The 19,965-nt window shown below is 37.7% G+C and overlaps 5 protein-coding genes across 5 annotated transcripts; 2 read left to right on the plus strand and 3 right to left on the minus strand.

Moving 5' to 3' along the window:
• Window positions 1-4,104: 4,104 nt before the first annotated feature.
• CBG25592 lies at window positions 4,105-4,119 on the minus strand (the record flags this gene model as incomplete). Its single annotated transcript, XM_045242394.1, has 1 exon — window positions 4,105-4,119. One exon carries the CDS (start codon window positions 4,117-4,119, stop codon window positions 4,105-4,107), a length of 15 nt encoding a protein of 4 aa, XP_045098129.1.
• A 4,360-nt stretch (window positions 4,120-8,479) lies between these two features.
• Window positions 8,480-10,018, plus strand: Cbr-ghi-1 (the record flags this gene model as incomplete). The annotated part of the gene is made up of 4 exons (XM_002631026.1): window positions 8,480-8,701; window positions 8,784-8,951; window positions 9,076-9,810; window positions 9,860-10,018. 4 exons carry the CDS (start codon window positions 8,480-8,482, stop codon window positions 10,016-10,018), a joined length of 1,284 nt encoding a protein of 427 aa, XP_002631072.1.
• A 252-nt stretch (window positions 10,019-10,270) lies between these two features.
• On the minus strand, window positions 10,271-12,889 carry CBG02840 (the record flags this gene model as incomplete). Its single annotated transcript, XM_002631025.2, has 7 exons — window positions 10,271-10,507; window positions 10,718-11,131; window positions 11,178-11,276; window positions 11,511-11,609; window positions 11,799-12,614; window positions 12,659-12,742; window positions 12,818-12,889. The coding sequence occupies 7 exons, from the start codon at window positions 12,887-12,889 to the stop codon at window positions 10,271-10,273; spliced, it is 1,821 nt and encodes a 606-aa protein (XP_002631071.2).
• A 473-nt stretch (window positions 12,890-13,362) lies between these two features.
• Cbr-rpn-12 lies at window positions 13,363-14,318 on the plus strand (the record flags this gene model as incomplete). The annotated part of the gene is made up of 5 exons (XM_002631024.1): window positions 13,363-13,452; window positions 13,500-13,555; window positions 13,601-13,676; window positions 13,741-14,136; window positions 14,184-14,318. 5 exons carry the CDS (start codon window positions 13,363-13,365, stop codon window positions 14,316-14,318), a joined length of 753 nt encoding a protein of 250 aa, XP_002631070.1.
• A 456-nt stretch (window positions 14,319-14,774) lies between these two features.
• On the minus strand, window positions 14,775-16,687 carry CBG02838 (the record flags this gene model as incomplete). The annotated part of the gene is made up of 3 exons (XM_002631023.1): window positions 14,775-14,817; window positions 14,881-15,119; window positions 16,529-16,687. 3 exons carry the CDS (start codon window positions 16,685-16,687, stop codon window positions 14,775-14,777), a joined length of 441 nt encoding a protein of 146 aa, XP_002631069.1.
• Between the last annotated feature and the right edge of the window lie 3,278 nt (window positions 16,688-19,965).

Here is a 19,965-nt window from a genome sequence, read left to right on the forward strand (position 1 = left end):
GTGTTTTACGATACAGATAGGGATCCCCTCCGTTCGTTTCTGTCTATGAATGACGTCATCCATCTGCCACGTCATCAGACACTAGGTAAACCAACAGACGCTGTCGTCTGGGAGAACCCTCGTGGGTTTCCCGTGGGCACTCACTGCACAATGGGGTGCTAGAACGGTCTTCTTGTACACTAATTACGGAACGGGTGAGGAGAAGAAACGCAGAGAATGTTGCAGATGAGGGCCCAAAAGACTCCCATTACTATGGTGCTAAGATAAAAAATTGTCTAGATATGAGTGACGATTAGGAATAAGACTGATAGACTGAAGACAGGACTAAGATCTGAGAATGGGAAAGAATGCTGCAGGTGCATAGAATATGAGGGTTTCAAACAAACAGCTGATGTGTTAAAAAGGAAATGTCTCGAAAAGATTTGCTAAATGCTGCGGAAAATCAAATCCGATTATGAGAAATACCCTGTTTTTTTCAAATCTTTGCTGGATTTTCGTTCAATGGGAACCACTTTTCCAGAAATCGACTCCATAAAAAATCTTAGAAAATCGAACGATTCAGAAATTGAAATTTTTTATAATTTCTGAATTTTAAATAATGTGGGTATTTCAGAATTCTTTCTACCCAAAATAAAACACATTTCAGATATCTTAAAACCTCTATTAAAAGGGCCTTCCACGTTTGAGTTCATCTTCCTCATTTCCTGTAAAAGATATCTAAAATGTGTCAACTGATAAAATGTTTGTAATATTATGATAAACAATTTATCCGTTGACCACTGTTTCATATCTCTGATAGGAATCGAGAAAAATTGAATCCGTCTATTACAGGTTTACGGTACATTTTCTATAATTTCAATGTTATCATCATTTCTCCAGATACCTGAAATTTTGAATTCCAATTGTCATAAGGTCAAACTTTTCTTCAAAGTCATAAACAAATCCCTATCAACCATTTTATTTCCTTTCACTGTAAGAATTTTGAGAAGAAGAGAATGAAAAAACACATTACTGTCGAAAAAATTCGATGATTTATTGTCTATCTCGCACTGCAATTCTATTTTTATTTCAATTCATCATCATCTCATTTTCTTCTTCCTTTCAGTTTTTGTTATGTTTTCTCTCTCCGCACTATTATTTTCAATTTTGAAAGCAAAAACAAGTACAGTACAGTACACCGATGTTATGGTTTGTCAGGAATGGGATTGAAGAAGATGAGCAATTATCGTTTTAAAAATTTGGTATTTCATTCTGACATACATTCAGGGAATATTGAAACCACAGAAAATGCACCAGGGTTTTTCGTAATATGAACATGTAGAAAGTGTAATAATATAACAACAACAGTTATTGCAATGAAGCTGTGATTCATGAGTTTGGTATTTGTTAATTTCAGATTATTGATCTGTAAAGAAGAATCTACAAAGATATTGTTTTTGTAAAAATCTATGGAAAATTGTAATTTTAAAAGCAATGTAGATTTGATCTCACGAGTTGCTTATGAAGTACAGCAAAACTTCAAAAGATCTGGAAAAAATTGATGGGATTTATGAATGTCAAGCTACAAATGTAACACAGGCATTTTGAGCTCAATTATCTCGGTTCCCAAGAGAGATAACAAAAATCTGTCAACAGATAAAATATTGTTAATACATATAATGCCAATTAATAGATCAATCAAAAATTTGTTGATATCTCTTATAGCAACAGAGATAATTGAGCTCAAAGTTGACAGTTTAGGTAGGCTTCTATTAGAGCAAGTACGGTATAAAATATTGTTGAAAATTCGGAAGAAATTATTTTTCTCGGAAGCGGAAAGTAGAGTCAACAAATTTTTTCTAAATCCAGAATCCGGAATAAAAAAAAGGACGGAATCCGGTTATCCCTTGTTTTTCCGTCGTCTGTTCAAAAGCTCAAAAATTCCGAACCTTTCAAATTTAAAAATCCAAAATTTTCGAAATTGTAAAATTGTAAGTTTCTGAAATTCCAAATTCGGAAATTTCAAAATTCAAACTTTCAAAAATCAAAGTTTCAAAAATTCAAAAATTTCGAAACGCTGAAATTCGGAAAGTCGAACATTTGAGAAATTTTAAGTCGAAAGGCAAAAATTTAGAAGCCCAGAAACTCAGAAATTCGGAAAGTCAGAAAACTGAATGCTTAGAAATTTGGAGGTTTTGAAACCCGAGAATTCAAAACTCGATTCGGAAACTAAATTATTCCGAGTTCATTCATGAATTCCAATTTCTGAAATTTCCGAATTCTGTAACTTTAAAAAACAAAAATTTTTTTGAGTTTGCAAATTCTTCAATTCTTAAAACTCGGAAATTTCTGAATATCCGGATTTTCCATCTCCCGATTTCTGAAGTTCTGATGCCCCGAATATCGGAATTAACAAAAAAATTGACTTTTTCAAGATCTGAATTACGTCTTTTTTCAAACTTTGCTTGAAATCTTAAGTTTTTTAGAGTTCTTGTCTGTATTCAACTGATAGAAACATTCGATCATTGTCCACTAGGTTTTTCGTTAGATTTCAAGAGCTTTTCCGATGCTGCTATGGCCCACCCTATGGCCCTCCTCTTGGCCACCTCAACGAGGGCGCCTTGGTGTATAGAACTAGTCACCATTTGTGTAAATGACAACCTAACTACTTGAAAATTTGGGAATAAGGAAATTAAGACTTGCTGAAAATAATAGATATAAAATCACGGCCCTAAAAATGCCCCAGCACCCACCAGCTTGCTTTAAACTTTGATTGCCATAATTTTGGTGCACCCTGTACAAAACTCCTGATTGTGAGATACAGGTGGGCAAATAAATTTGTTTGCATTTTTTTCAAAAATCTTGGAAAATCCGAGAAAAACGACAAATTTTGAAGCAAAATTAATGAATTTCGTTCAAAAAGCTCTTCAGAATAGAATCGAGTATGGGCTTTTACGTAATAATAGTGGCTACCTTTAAGTCAATATATCTTGGTTCTTATAAGAGATATCACAAAGGTTTCAAAAGCAGAAATGTTTGTCTTAAAATCAGTAGCATTTCATTAATTGACCTCTTTTTGATAACTCAAATAAAACACGATATAATTAGGGTCAAAGAGAGGATCTTTTTAAGGAGTTTCACAGATTTTAAAAGTGAAAAGTTATTTAAACGTGATGAAAATATCCTTTTTGTGGATGAAAAAATTGTTAAAACAATTTAAATTCTCCACCGGCAAATCTACGTGAATTGGTATATTGACCTCAGGAGGATTACTATAAAAGAAGAGGGAAGTGTAGAAACAAATCAGTTCTTCCTTCTCTAGACTCCAGAGAAGGTGAACCTGGGGAGGATCCTTGGATTCTTAGGACCTTGGATCTTGGAATCCTCGGATCTTCGGATCCTTGGATCCATGTCAAATTTCTGGGCTATGACCTAGATTTCAGTTTCTGGGTCATGACCTAGATTTCAGTTTCTGGGTCATGACCTAGTTTTCAATTTCTGGGTAATGAGCTAGATTTCAAGTTCTGGCCTATGACCTAGATTTCAGTTTCTGGGTCATGACCCAGATTTCAAAATTTGAGTCATGACCTAGATTTCAATTTCTGATTCATGACCCAGATTTCAATTTCTGGGTCATGACCTAGATTTCAATTTCTGGGCTATGACCTAGATTTCAATTTCTGGGTCATGACCTAGATTTCAATTTCTGGGTCGTATCCTTGGGTCCTTGGGTCCTTGGGTCCTCCGTGGGTGATCCAGGGATCCTCCCCCGGGTCATCTTCTCAGGAGCCCAGAGAAGGAAGAACTGATTTGTCCCTCCACTTCCCTCTTCCTTTATAGAACTCCTCCAGAGGTCAATGGGGCTTCAAGGGTCGTAGGTTTTTCGACGGAAAATTTAAATTTTGGAAATTTCTAGAAGGCTCTCGAACATTTTTCGAACTCTCACGAAAGCTGGATACCGTGAAACCCGTATTAAAAGGGTTGGACTTTCTATTATTCCATGGTACCTCCAAACGGCCCTACAATTACAGGGACCCTCCTATTTAAGGGGGTCCTTCTAGTACAGATTTTTCGGTATTCCATGTTTTCTATAATAGCAATTTTCGAATGGAGGTCTAGATTTTTTTAAATTTTGCGCATTTTTCAAAGATTTCTTCTGATATTTAGAAAATTTTATTTTTACAGAATCAAGATTGGGATAATTTCATATCATCATCAAGGACACAAACATTCAGAATTCTGACTTTCAGATTGGGAGAGAACAGTTTCAGATATTGCATTCTCAGCGGAACTTCGATTACGATCTTTGAAAATCGCTCAACTTTTCACACGCCCCGAAAAAGGTCTCATTTTGAAATTCTTCTCCTCGGCAATCAAAAACAATCGGAAACGACCTGCTCGCATCTGTTTTCTGTTCCACGTTGTCATGTCGAATTTCATTTTAATGGAGGAGATGAGACAAAATATCAGTGATAAATCACGTTTTCGTTTCCTTTTTTCCCATCAGTTTCCTAAACATGTCCAAATGTCTATTTTTGGAGAATGTATCGCGCTCTTTGAAGATTTTCTCTGCATCTCTTCAAATCATCATACTGTCTCGTCAAATGTGACAAGCGTCAACTTCCGGTGATTACTGTAGAAAAAGAAAAGGAAAGAAGGATAGAAAGACGAATCTGAAGCGGTTATTATCATCATTTATATATTTGTTCTCACTTGAATCTTTTCATCTTATCCATCGTCTTTTATACCAACCGTGACCCATCTACAGTATTCAAGAGGCGGGGTTTATTTTCTATTCAACTTTGATCGTTGGATGATCAAACATATCAACTTGAACTGTTTCTGATTCTTCTCAAAATGAAGATTTTCGATTACTGGGTTTGAAACAGTATGAAGGAAGACTTAAAGATATTAGTTGAATAGAGCAATAGTACAATATCGGAAAGCTTAGTTGTTCTAAAACCCTAATGTATCGAAACTTAAGTGTTCAACTACCCAAATCCATACATTTCAAGGACCAGAATTTCTGAAAATCAAACATTCAGAACATCCAAAAGGAATGCAAAAGGACCGCAAAACCTCCTCAATGACGTCTTGAGAATACACAGAAACTTCTTCTGAATGCGAGAAAAAGTGACGTTTGTCTGTATATTCTTGTAACACTATGATCTAAATGGTCTATATTCTTTCAAAGTCATTAATGATATCATGGAAAAGAGTCTTGATATAAAGGCGCAGAACAAGGCGAGGGGAATTTCTTATTTGGATACTGTAGATTTTGCATTATTTTTGTAAGCGGATTTCTTGGAATCGTCTGGTTTTTATTATTATGTAAGGTTCAGATTCAATCAGTCTTCCCAAAATTCAAAAATTAATTAGCTTTAGTTCTCCTAAATTCTCAAGAAACTAGTAATACGAAGTAGTCGATACTAGGGATCTGTAGAAGTCAACAAAACAAAAAAAAGTTCAATTGAAGGATTACTGTAGTTACCGTAAAACTTGCAATAGATCCCCCCCCCCCCCATATTTTTAACTTCGAGCCTCTTGGTTCCTGTCAAAAATATGATAAAGTTGTCAACTGATGAATAATTTATCATAATATCAGAAATGTTTGCCAATTGACCCATTTTGGATATTTTGCATAGGAATCGAGGTAATTGAGCTCAAACTTTACAAGGCGGTGTCCCATCACAGGTTTTTCGGTATTGACAAATTGAATACAAAAGTCATAAACTTCACTTATCCATGAAATTAATTAACTTTGAAAGCTGGAAAACAGTATTACTTTTGTCCAATAATTCTTGAACCTGTTAAAAAAACCATCTAGCTTATATTTAGTTTCGATTAAAGACATTTTTAGAAGTATTTAACACTGAAAGAAATATTCATTTTGAAACCAGAAAAATTTGAAAATTATCAATAATTTTTAGTCTCTCAAATTCCGAACAATATACCGTAACCACTCTAATAGAAAGCCTCCCCAGGCTGTCAATTTTGAGATCCATTATCTCTATTCCTGTGAAAGATATTAAAATTTTGTCAACTGCTAAATTATTTATCATGATATCACCAATATTCAGTTGACAAATTTTTCATATCTTTCACAGGAATCGAGTGAATCGAGCTCAAAGTTTACGGCTCCCCAATCCTTCTATTAGACTTTTATTAGAGGGACTACGGTTTTTCGCTTGAATGTACTTTCAAGAAAAGTATCAGAAATGCCTTTTTTGGTGTTTTCGGAAAAATTCAAAAAGATTGGACAAGTCCAGTTTTTTAGATTTCTCAATTTAAAATACGTTTGACTGAAAACATCCGAAATCCCCGATAGTGGCATCTCGTACAGTATGCTGCAAATTTTGATTCTATTTTTCTTCAAATTGAGATAAATTCTGAAATTGTAATTCCAAAGATTTAATTCAGATTCTTCTCGTTATTGCACTCGAAACTGCCGGAAATCGGTAATCATTAACAATTCTGAAACCACTTTTAAGAACTTCTTGTCTCTATCTCTCTCTCTCCGTAATCCAATTTTTGAAAGGAATCTAAATCAGGAATCCAGCGAATTGTTAGTGTATATGCGTGACTATAATACTAGTATGTTATTGTCATCTTCTCAGCTAATTTCCTTCTTGCCCTTCCAGTCTTTTCTCTAATTACCAGTCTATCATAAGACTGACCACATATAAATTTATATTCTTTTTGTTCTAGTCATTTTTTTGTTGATAAAACTCTATAGAAGTCATCAAAATTTGCACCCTATTTATGATCAAGATGTGGATCTAAAAATAAAAAGAGACTCCAAAATTAAAACTATCACCAATCAGCATCCACGTGACTCTCGGCCTACTGTAGAAAATCTTCTTAACTAGGCATTGTCCCAGATTTTGAAACCTTGATTTTTAAATTTCAATTTGTTAACAATCACTTATAACAGTTATTTATGACCATTGATCAAATTTTTGCAGTTTCATATTTACACTTTTTGTAGACCTTGCGCAGTAGTTTTTAAATGATCAAATGACATAAACAAAAGATTATAATGTGTTTTTGATAGTTAAGGGTAGACTGAAAATTAGTTAGCAGGTGATTTGGTTTGAAAATAAATAGTGCAACCTAGTTGGGTACAGTAGGACTACAGTAGAACTACAGGAGGACTACAGTAATTGTTTATAGTAAAGAAATGGTCTCTGTCACAAATAGAAGATGTACTTATACTCATAGATTGAAGACGTCGAGAAATCATCACGACCGTATCACACTTGAAAAATCTTCTTTGAAAGTATTGAACTTTCAACTTATCACCATAGATTACCCATTTCGATTTCTCTCGATTCCTTATGATCTTTCTTCATTTTTCTCATAATTTCCGCCGCTTATCACCTCTATCATTTCCTTCACTTCGACGATGTGGAAATCAAAATCAAATCCAAAATAGAACTCGTCGTTGCTTCTCTTCTCATCTCCTTCTCTTCCTCAATAGAATAATGTCCGAAAGAGAAAAGATAACCGAAGTGTGCTTGTGACGTCGTCAGAATGTCTTTTCCTCCTTCTATATATATACTATATCCATCTGGAATCTCCATTTGAACTACCAACGATGAAAGACTAAACAAGCTCCGCCCACTTCCCATTCAATTATATTAGGCCCTCAAAACTGTCAGTCGTCAGCACTCATCAAACTTTCTCAGAAAGAGAGAGTACTGTAGATCGATTCTCTGATTTCTTCACTCGATTTTTGAAGGTTTGAAGATGATTCCTCGCGCGACTCCGAACAGTATTTTGTGACGTCAGAAGACTATCTTTGGTGTTGAAACTTCTATATATAAACGGTTTATTTTTAATAGATTTGCATCATTTTGAAGTCACGAATTGTTACGGTAGCTGCAAAATATCGTATAAACTACCGAAATTTCTGAAATGGCTACAGTATCCCTTATTTACAGTATGCCTAGTATCGTTTTCAAAAAATGAACTTGAGCTACAGTAACCTTTCGTCCTTCTCATTCTATTTCTATATATAAATTCCATTGATGAGTCGTCTGCCCTCCCCTCTGTTTGACACTCCTCCCACGCTTGTTATCACAATATAAATGACCTGGCACAGTGTGCTCTCTCTTTTTTAAAGAACTTGATTCAGATACCACCGTACTCTCAATTTCTTTGTATTTCTCGACTTCTTCTTCGGGGTTTTCTTGCCCGCCCTCCCCAACTTATTCCCCTGTCACGTTATCTGTGTGTAACCTCCACCACACTCGTTGATTTTGCCCCTCTTATCAAATTCTGTGACAGTTTCACCTCTCAACTGCTTTTCCCTCCTTTTCCGTTATGTCTTGAACCAGTTACAGATTTTCACTTTCACCCTTGACGTCTTCTAAATACTCTCGTGTGACTTTTTCAAGAATGCAATTGTTGTAACATTCTCAAGAAATCATTATTTCAGCTTCATCACTCAATTCCCCAAACTGACGAGCTATATTCTTCTATGTTCTCCCTTCTTCACATGCTCATTCTCTTCCTCCTGACGACGGTTTTCGCCGCCGAAGTCGTCGTTAAGATGACTCCGAAGGCCGTTGCTCATGTATTCAAAAAGGAAATGTCATCACTTCACACCTCACTTCTTCACCTCAAACCTCCACCATTCAAAGCCACGTATTTGGGTCTTGAGGTGACAATTGACCACCTTCAAGTTGTTGATTTAAAAATGCCGAAACTGACTTATGAGGTTAGTCATCCACACCTAGATGTGTATGTAAATACAGATTAGGTTTCTTCTGGAAACACCTTCTTAACTTATGAACTTACAGACTGCTCCGTCACCAAATCATATGACATTTAAAATGATCGGTGGATCAGCCCGTCTTCTTGGGCAGTATTCAGCAGTATACAAGACAAAAAGAGAGGGACAATTTGAAATGATTTTGGAACATTTCCATCTATCCATTCCGGTGCAAAGAAATGCTTTGACTAAATTTGTGAGTTTCGTTTTCTGGTTTTTTGAAGAAAAAAAAAGTTATGTGTGTTAAGCTCCTTGATAAATAATAATAATCTGTAAAGGAATGTGCACTCAAACCCATCAAAATCTTCTTATTTTTTCAGACGGTTACCTCTGACAAATGCACACTTGAAGTGGACGAATCGATGATCACAATGAGTCCAGTGCTTCCAGAACAAATTTCTGCAAAAATTAAAGAGGATCTTTTGGAACAACTCAGAGAAGCATCTTGCTTGAAAGCCACGACGCTCATCTCCAAGATGAACACTCATTTGATGCATTTCGCAGAAGCCACTGATATCAGTCAAGGAGGACATCCATCTCATATCAATGTGGAACTTCACTTCCAGAATCCGACTGCCGAGGATGACTCAGCAATCCACGTGGAAGTGTCTGAAAGTGTTATCAATGCTGAACTCTCCAAGCTGTTCTCCATTGCAAATACCCGATTCATCTGGAATGATGTTCCAGAAATCAAAAATGCTGTCAAAGAATGCAAGACTGTTGAATGCAAATTTTTCGAAGATGGTGATATTGTTTCGTCATTTTTCGACCGCCCATCAGTCAAGATTCAATCCGACGACAGTATCTGTCTCACCCTTCCACTGACAACTTCCTTAACAACTTCAAGTGGACAAGAGCTTTTCAAAATTAAAACCGATGTCAACCTAATTCTTGAAGACGTTGCTCTAGAACATCCAGAAAATGGAGACGTCCAATGGAGGGCGAAATTCCAAATCAAGGATATCAAGGTTCTTCAAACATCCAGCTCTAGAAACTTCCAAAAGTTTGCAAGCACTATGGAATCGTGGATTGTTACTCATAAAGGATTCCTTGAGGTAAATATCTCGACGAGAAAAATTCAAAATATACGAACAATCATTGCAGAATCTCCTGAACACCTACATCCGTGGTAGCCTACCAGTCCATCTCCGATCTCCTCTTGTCTGGACGCAACGCCTTCACGGACGCCCCAATTTTTCTACATCATCGCTCAATTTTCATGTTCATCCACACTTCTCACCATCGCTTCGAGTCATGGTCTAGAACGAACTATTCTCTGAGAATCTTTAAAAATCTATCTGTAGTTGTTGGTAAACCATCTTATTAATTGTGACGATCTCATCGTAATAATTTGATACTCAAACTCAAAACAATACTGGTAATTGTTGAACTTTCAAATGCTTTTTTTCTCTTTAAACAATAATAAACTTTATGACTAAAAAAGTACACCTAAATTTTCAACAAGAATACAAAAAAATCTAAAAAAGAAAACAATAAAAAAGTAGCTGGAAAGCTCTATGCAGTAAATCCAGCACTGGTATCGTTGGATCGCATTACATCCATAATCTCTTTCGCTCGGTCCGCATACTTTTTCGCTTGATCCAAATCCTTTGGAACGCCATCTCCCAATTTGAACATTCTCGAAACGTTTGCGCAACTTTGAGGAATATCTAGGTCACATGCTCGAATTGCATATTGAAGACTTTTTTCCATATCACGTGACAATTGGCCAAGGTCTGATCGGTCGAGCTCCTGAAATAAATACGCAATTTTGTTGACGAGTACAAAATAGATCGCTTGAAACGTCACACACTAAAAATTCTTTAAATTTTTCGACAAGGATAATACCAGCCACGAGGGAGCAAGTTGCTTGCTGTGCACAACACCGTAATTTACAGAGACTGCAAACACGAGATGGCAGATTAGACAACAAAGAAGGAAATTATAATAAGGGTTGTTTACCTTGGCTTCTCCAGAAGCAGTCGTCTTGAACTTCTCCTTATTACCCATGTACCATGTGCTTAGCAGCCAACATGCTTCACCGTCTTCCAGTTCACAAGCCCGCCTCATATATCTTTCAGCTTTCTCTGAATCTGCCTTCCGATCTTTTTCTCCATTCCAGTGAACCAAAGCCAAGTAACGACAGCCTTGTGGGATATTAGCATCACAGGCGATTTTCATCGGTCGAATCATCTTTGAAAGGTTTGCATCGTCGCCTGCTTTTCCGGCTAACATATACATTCCATACTTGAAACAAGACTTTGGATAACTGAACTCATCGCAATTCTTTTTGAAAATAGCAAGCGCTGCTGAGAAGTTTTGTTGAAGAGCTTCCATGTACTCTCCGAGTAATTGGCAGGACTCTGGTCGTTTCTCCTGCGAGAAAGTCTCATATTTTAAAAATATTTACTGGTTTCCTCACTTCGTAACATCCGAACCTGTATTCAATTCCAATGTTTTTAACATATTCAGCTCTTTCAGCCTGTTCCTGCATTGCTTCTTCGCTTATTTTGCCCGGCATCTGAGGATAAGACTTTCAAAGGGTCCATTAAACTATTCGAATCGGAATAACAGTATCGAGATACGAGACCATCAGACAATGAAAAGGTTATAAATAGATTGACATTCATTTGACATTTGGAAGAGGGACTTATGAGGGATAAAATACCAAAATTATGTCATTAACGAATCGTCATCGCAACAAGGAATTAAACGAATAGCAGGGGAGCAGTGCCAGCAGAAATTATACAGAAGCCCTACCGGTAGCGAGTGACAAACAGTTTGAGAAACTGAATGGGGATTCTTCTTTTAATATATAGACAAACGGGCAATCGGGGAGGCAATCAAGACATTTCTTGAAATTTGGTAGAGCTGGCTCTATATAGGTAAAACGGGTCGGGACAGGAATAAATGATTTATCTCAATATTCAGTTAGGAGAATCGGTTGGTGCTGGGATGAGACGTGTTTGGAGTGGTTGTCTAATTGTCCTCATCCTATAAACGAAAAAAAAAATGTTGACTGCTTTAGCACCAAAACACTTACGAATGATTGGAAGATGAAGTTGATAGCAGCTTCCTCGTTTTTGTCGCAAGCGAAATAAGCCTCAACAACAACCGCTTCTGGAGCATGCGAGACGATAGCCTTGATTCTAGCGATAGCTTCAGCTTCTTCTGGGCTGAGATGAATGACGTGACGACGCTGCCCTCCTCTCTCGCCGGCATTTCCAGCGTTCCCACCTGCCGCAGCTCCTCCAGCTGGTCCTCCTCGGTTCAAAAGATCCATGAAAGCTTGCTGGTTGTTTTGGATTACCTGTACAAGTCTCGGATTCACGGTAGCCAACTGTTGGAGTACAGCAGCAAGCATCTCTGGATTCTGTTGAATCATGTTTCTGATTTCACCGAGCTGTGGCATGTTAGCAAGCATGTCAAGGTCTTCGTTAACATCCTCGTCCGCATTATCGGCGTTTTGTTCCGGAAGTCCAAATCCTGGCTCTTGGTTGACAATATCATCTGGAATTCCATTGAGAAGGAACTCAACCGCGCGTTCGGGGTTCCAAAAAGCAGCACGAAGAGCGGCGGTAGTCTGCTCCCTATCGTATCCCATACTTGTGATGGCATTCACGCTTTCTTCTTGATCCGCAGTGAGCTGTTCAGCGGCAGGTGCAGCTACAGCAGGTTCGGCGGTTGGTGCTGGGGTTGGAGCTGGTGCGGCAGAAGTAGCGGCAGGCTCAGAAGCTGGAACTGGAGTAGCTGCAGGGGCTGGTGTAACGACTGGTGCCTTCTTTTTGGCAAGCATCACGACTACAAACTTTGTTCCATCGAATCCAATGTCTCCAACTTTTTGAGAATCATCAAGAACCTGAAGATGTGAAAACTTTCATAAGTGGTTAATGTGATCCTTACTTTTCCGTTCCAGATCAATTTCTGCAATTCTGGAGCGTATTCATCCCCACGTCCTGATGCGACTTGTGCTTTCACTTCGGCGATCTAGAAAGTCGTCTTTATCGCTTGTTTTTAGTTAATCAATCGATTAGGATTTTGAAGCATGAATGAAATACTTACGGTTTGTTCCTCATTCAGCTCGAGGTTGAAGTTTTGTTGAGTGAGAGTTCTGAATGTAACGGTCACTGGCATTCTGAAAAACAGCAAAATTATTAGAGTTCAGCAATAAAATAAAGTAAGAGTATTCTTATAGCAAAAAAAAAAAAGAAAAAAAGAGGTTGTTCGAAAGCTTTCTGAATTTCGAAACCAGTAAAACAAAGGAAGCGAAAACTCAATCTGCAATACTACTCTTTCAGTGTTTTCTAGACTATTTATATAGATTTAGATAAGGAATCGCTAAACGAGATGAATAGAACACGAAAAAAACACATTTGTCTGACAAACAAAAGCTCCAGTCAACTTGTTGTGCGCGAGAATGCGTTAAACCAGCAACCCTTGACTGTTTAAAGGCGCACATGATTTGAACGCGGTTCGTTGCGAGACCTGCACAAATTTTGTCATGGTGTCGATTTACGAGCCTTCAAACTGTTTTATTTTTCAAATGTTTTTTTCTTTTTTTCTTTTTTTTTTGCTATAAGAATTTGTAATTTTGGGGTTTTCATAGAATGGCTGCTGCTCATAAAAATCTTCTGCAATTATGGTCAAAGGAGCCGAAGGACAACGCCGCCGTACAAAAAGCTTTGAATGACTTATCGGTGTGTAAATCAGTTATGTTTGATCATGTTTATATATTTTTTTCCAGACTGCTCTCAGCGGAGCCAACGATATGAACGACAAGGCGGCAGCATTAGCGACCAAGTACGTAGATGAATGAATCTATTGAAATTATTTTCAACTTTTCAGAGACTTGTACGAAATTTCGGTGCTCCAGGCGATTAACAACGGAGATTTCGATACATTCGATGATAATATCAATCAGGTAGGGGGTGATCTAACTTTAAGACTAAGATCTGTTGCTTTTTTTAAGTACCAAATCTTTACAGGTGCATACTTACTACATAATGGTGCCAGAAAATTCTGAAAACAAACATTTGATGACTGGATTGCATTTGATGTTCTTGCTAGCTAGCAACCGACTTTCCGACTTCCATATGCTTCTTGAACAAGTTCCGCAAAAGGAGCAGACTTCGAATGCCTACATCTCAACTCCAGTCCGCATTGAACAGAGTTTGATGGAGGGCGCATACAACAAGGTTGTGCTCACCGAGAAAAACATCCCGAACCCATCCTACTCCGTCTTCATTCGCATCATGCTCGACACCATTCGGCGTGAAATTGCTGCTTCGATTGAAAAGTCGTTCAAAGTATTAACCGCGAAAGATGCTGCTGTCATGCTTTTGTTTGACAACGATCAGCAAATGCTCAAGTTCGCAGGAGAGGTTTGTAATTTATACTGAAAATTCCCACTAAAACGTTTTTTTTTCAGAGAAAATGGCATTTGGATGGAGAACGCTTCATATTCGAAGTCGAAGTGGCACAAGAGAAACCGGTGAATCTTGACACCGTTCGAATCGCCACACAAACCATTTTTTACGCTAAGCAACTCGAACAAATCGTCTAACCGGTGCTTTTATGAACTCAACAATTGTATGTTTTATTTGTAAAGTGTTCCTTCTTAATTTATTGTTTCGTTTTCACCTGTCGTTTGAGAAAGCATGAAATTCGATTACAATCAATGAACAATAATTTTCAAACTTCTCTTACATCGAAAACAATGCAATCCAGTCAGACTTTAAATGAAAGAAAGAAAAAAACACCTGAAAAACTGTAATATGAAGCCCCCTGAAAAACTCGCTAAAATTCGAAAGAGACTTGAGTGTTCTCTCTTCCTTATACCAACCTATTCGTGCATCTACATTGGTTTCAATTAGATTTGTTTATTATAAAAAAAGATTTTCAAACATGCAGAAAAGTCACAAACACTATTGTCAAGAAGATACAAGTAGAAACAGAAAAAAGATAAAAAATCAAAAACAGAATAATAATATGGACGACGTTATTTAAACTTTCATACAGATTAGAACTCTGGGTCTCTGAGAGAATACTTCTTCGGAGTGATACTAACCTACCTGAAATAGTTAGTAGTAGGGAACGGTAATTTATTATTATTTAGAATAACTTACGGTACGTCAAAAATGAAACGATCAGGTCTCTTTTCCGGCATGTTCGTATCGTATTCCTCAAATGCAATCGTCTGTCGTATCAGATCTTCGTTGATTAAAGTATTTGGAGCGTCTACGTAAATGGTTAGAGTCTCCAGGTTATGATAAGCTTCGTTTGAGATCCATTTATCAAGCAACTGAAGAAGATCTTGGTTTGTTAATGTAACGCCTTGCAACCGAATATTTCGACCGAGGAAATTCTGAAAGAAAAGAAATTTGAATAATTACATCGAGAATCCAAAAAAAATACAAGAAAGTAATCTGATCCGGAGCGAAGTCATACAGCAACAATTTGAATGTGAAAAATTGAGAATCTTTCGGTAATTCTCCATACCTGATCGATGCAACAGACGAGCTGCGAACATCGGGATACGTCGTCAAAACGTTCGTTAAAAATGTTGGGTCTACAGTGTCTTCGAGTATTCTTATTTCTGTCGCATTTGTAATTTTCGGCAGGTTTCCTCAAGGTTTTGTTGAGAGGAACAATTGTTAAGTATCGGAGTAATGGAATATTGAATTTATATGATCTTGAAACGCTTTCTGAACTGCCATCGGCTCGTTGGCACATTCTATTTGGTGTAAGAAAACTCCATTTAGTGGACACCAGAAATCGATAATAAAAAAAATTGTATTATTCAGTTTCCAATGACATCTCTATTATTCGCCAAGGTCGCATCTCCAAGTACTCCGAAGCCTCTGGTGGCGGGGTTGCATTTCTCTACAAAAATAAATTCTGCTCCCTCTCCCTCATTGATATCCGTTTCGATCACCATTACCCATCCCATCGTTCCGAAATTCTCTCATGCTCTCTTTCTCCGTCTTCCCGCTCTCCGGTCCCACCATTCCTCCCCACTACTGTTGTTATTGTTTACCGGCCCCTTGACCTTTCATCGGACGAATCTGCCGCCCTTCTTTCCCATCTCGACACATTTTTACCCCTCACTTCTTGCCTTCTATTGGGTGATTTTAACTTCCCATCTATCAAATGGTATCTTCCTTCTCCCACTCCTCACCCCTTTTTAAATTTTATCACCTCCAAAGGTCTTCACCAACAGGTCCGTTTCCCCACCCGCATTTCCTCCACCTCCTCCAATATTCTTGATTTAGTTGTCTCCTCCAGCGATTTGCCCGTTGCTCATGTCTCCCCCCAAGCGGCCCTACTCAACCCAGATCATTGTTCCGTAGAGTTTTATATTCTTCCCCGTCCCAGTTCCAATACAGGCTCTTCCTCCTATTCTCCCTCCTCCAAGCCTTCCCTAAAATACCAAAAATGTAACTTTAAACTCCTAAATTCTGACATTGCCTCTATTGACTGGTTTTCTGTCCTCCACTCCTACCCTAATGCCTCTTGCATGTTTGATAACTTCATTGATAAAATCTCTCGCCTGGTCTATCTTCACACCCCTATCCTTTCTGCCACCAAACCCATCGCTCCCTCCTCCCTCTCCCGAAAAATACTCAATACTCGTAAAAATTTCGCTAAGGCCCTCAAAACAAAAAACCCCTCCCCTACTCTTCTTCTCAACCTAAATTCACGCCTCCTGTCCCTTACCAAAAAACTCAAATATCGCAACATATATTCTGATAGATCTATCCTAACATCCCTAACCCGAACCTCTGTTTTCTCACTAGTTAAACGGCGCCTCAAATCCCCATCCTCCATTCCCTCTTTGGTTGTTAATGGCAAAATAATATCCGCTGATTCTGAAAAAGCCTCATCCTTCGTCTCCTCATTCTCTAACAACTTCAATTCCTCACACCCTCCCATCCCCTCTGTCTGCTCTCGGGGCAGTCAAAACCTACCTGACCCTGATCTCTTTGCCCCTTGGGTCATTGAATCTGTTTTGTCCAAGTTACCACCCCGCCGTGGTTTCTCACTCCACCCCGTAAACTACTTTGTTATTAAAAAATGCTCCACCTCACTAGCTCTTCCCCTCTCCATCATTTTCCATGAATCCTATTCCAAGTCCCATGTTCCTCTTGCCTGGAAACATGCAATTGTTGTTCCTATTCCCAAAAAAGGCAGTCCCTCCCTACCAGAAAATTATCGACCTATATCATTAACTGACCCTTTTGCTCGAATTTTCGAGTGCATCATTTGTAATAGAATTAAATCTGACCTGGCCCACAAATTCAGCCCCTATCAAAATGGCTTCTTAGCATACCGTTCCTGTACAAATGCCCTAATACACTCTATTTCCAGTTATAAGATGATTCTGGCCCGTCATAAAACCCTAGATGTTGTATATTTTGATTTTTGCAAGGCTTTCGATGAAGTATCTCATGCCCTCCTCTTAGCCAAATAGGCAAATTTTGGTGTTCAACCCCTCTTCATCTCCTGGTTCCAAGACTTCCTCACTAACCGCTCCTTTTCTGTCAAAATTAACCATTTCATTGAACCTCTTTCTCACCCTATCGCCTCTGGCGTTCCTCAAAGCACTGTAGCCGGTCCCCTACTCTTCATCATATTTATTAACGATCTTCTCCTTTCCCTTCCCTCCAACTTACATTTTTCCTGGAATACTGCTCGGTCATATTTTCCCCCCATCCCGATTCCAAACTGTCTAAAAAACTTGAGTCCCCCCTTCGTTTCTTCTCCAAAAACCATTTGCCAACGTTGTATTATACCATTTTCGTCTTCCCCTGGTGCCTCTTATCCTTCCAGACTCCAAATTCTCAATTTCTTCTCTTTGCGTCATAGACGCCTTAAATCACAGTTAATGCTTCTGTACAAAATAATTAACCTTACTACTTACATTCCCCACCCCGAATCTCATTTCCGCTTATCTAACTCTGCCCGTCGCCCCATGACTTTAATTTGCCTCAATCCTCATATCAATGATTTTTTTGCATCCACCATCCCATTTTGGAATGCCATAACTGCCAATGTACCCCACTTCCTCACCCCGTCCCAATTTGAAAATCTCCTTGATTCTTCTATTTCTCGCTACTAGCTATTATCCTTTTTTTTACACATGTATGTTACTGTATATAATTCCTCCCTTTTCCATTATTCTTCTCTTTTTTTTACTTATTAGGCGCTCCTCGTGAGGGGGCTGCCTTTTTCTTATGTACTGTTGGTCACCGCTCTGAAAAAAAATAAATCTAATCTAAAATGTGTTACTTCAAAAAGTTCGCACTAAATGTAACTAAAACTAAAACCCACTTTGTAGATGCTTCGTGATCATGGTCGAGCTTCACTGTACAAACTTCTTTTAGGGCCAATGTGTGAACATGTAACAATGATGTCACAGGAATCCACATACACCTATCAATGAAAACTCCAATCGAAAATATGTTATATCCATGACTTTCTTCGAACAGAAATATTAATTTTGAAATTTTGATTCTTGTTTTTTTCCCCAAAAAATTTTGTACGACGGGGGCATATACTGAGTAGAAATAGGTCCTGGTACTCCAACTGGGTTACAACCAAGTCACGAACTAAACAAGGCAGTTTGAGGAGATTGATAGGCATTCTGGAAATAAGCAGTTTTCAATGTGGAAATGAAATAAAAGGATGATTGATGGTGTGCTTTTTAATAGATGAATTGTCGCTTTAGAAGTCTTGGTCGACTAAGAAACTTTCGAAGTGGATGAAGGGTTCATGTATTAAGTCTGTTCTGCATTAGTATCATATGATGAATCTAGACGAACTCTATCTGAACACTAGGTTCCGTGCCGAATTCAGCTCAAAATAAAACTAGAATCACAAAATGAACACAATCTTGTTTTGGATCAGTGTTATCTGTCGACCCGTATGAAATTATTATGAGATGAAGAAGATATTATGCAAACTATTAAAATGTGGTTAAATCGGAATATATCTTTTAAATGGCAGATTATTGATCGGTGAGGAAAAAAGTGGACAACAGCAAGGTTATGGACCATTGGGCAATTCTTTTCTGCGTTAGGGACCTCCTGTGGGGATACAGTCCTTTCCCTATATACCGTAAACACTAACTGAACGCTCTCCGTTCAACTTTGAGTTAACATATCTAATTTCCTGTTTAAGATATCAACACATGATCAACTGACAAAAAATGTTTGATATTATAATAAGCATTTTGCCAGTTGAAAATTTTTTGATATCTACTACAGGAACCGAGATATGCTCAAAATAAACGAGTTGGAAGGGGGGGGGGGCGTTCTATTAGAGTGATTACGGTATTCGAAGATAATTTTCCGGGTTCTTCTCCGTATGAAAATGAAATTAAAAGTTCCGTTTTCGTTTTTCGAATAAAACGATGGAAACTTTTGGTTTGGTTCTGATACTTTCCAAAATTATGTTTGAGGACTTGTTTTTTAAAGAAAATTTTTTCGATGTTCAAAAATTCGAAAAATTTTGGAATGTTTCTTCTCATAAATTTTCAAAAATAGGATGAGTTTTTCTGTCGGGGTTTGAGCCGAACATCTGTATTGCATTTGCGAAACTTGTGATCACTCGAAGGGCATAAACCTGTTTTATAGAACATATGTCACTATTTATTCCATCAGCTTCCAAATATTTTAATATGAATGTTTCGATAACTTTTGGTTGGAAAGATGTTTTTTTTGCAATGGTACAGGAATTTTCTAGATGGCAGGTTACCTCAAAACTCTATTATTATTATAGGCTTAATCACGAACAAGAAGAAAAATCACGTTTCTGTTAATTACTTTCAAGATGAACAAGTTACCTCCCAAATAAACTGCATGTACCCCCTGAGAATTTGTGCTCCCAAATCACTTGTGCCCCTAGAATTAGGTCCCTCAAAAGTTCTATGATATATTTGTAAAGTGTTCCTCCATAATTTATTGTTTCGTTTTTACCAGTCGTTTCAGAAGACATAAAAGAATATGTATAGAAGAATCATGGTTTATTTGCCGGAAAATTTTCTGGAATGAACATGAACATCTATCAATATGATATACTGAAATTCAAGAAAAATACATAACGAGTGAAACACAGTAAAGTCGTTTGGCTATTGTTTGTAACAATATATACAGCTAGGACAGTGAAAAAGAATAGAGGTGGAAGATGAAAGAATTAGTAGATTCTGTGAA

This window comes from Caenorhabditis briggsae (genome assembly GCF_000004555.2).
Source record: "Caenorhabditis briggsae complete genome, chrII, whole genome shotgun sequence".
Taxonomy (NCBI): domain Eukaryota; kingdom Metazoa; phylum Nematoda; class Chromadorea; order Rhabditida; family Rhabditidae; genus Caenorhabditis; species Caenorhabditis briggsae.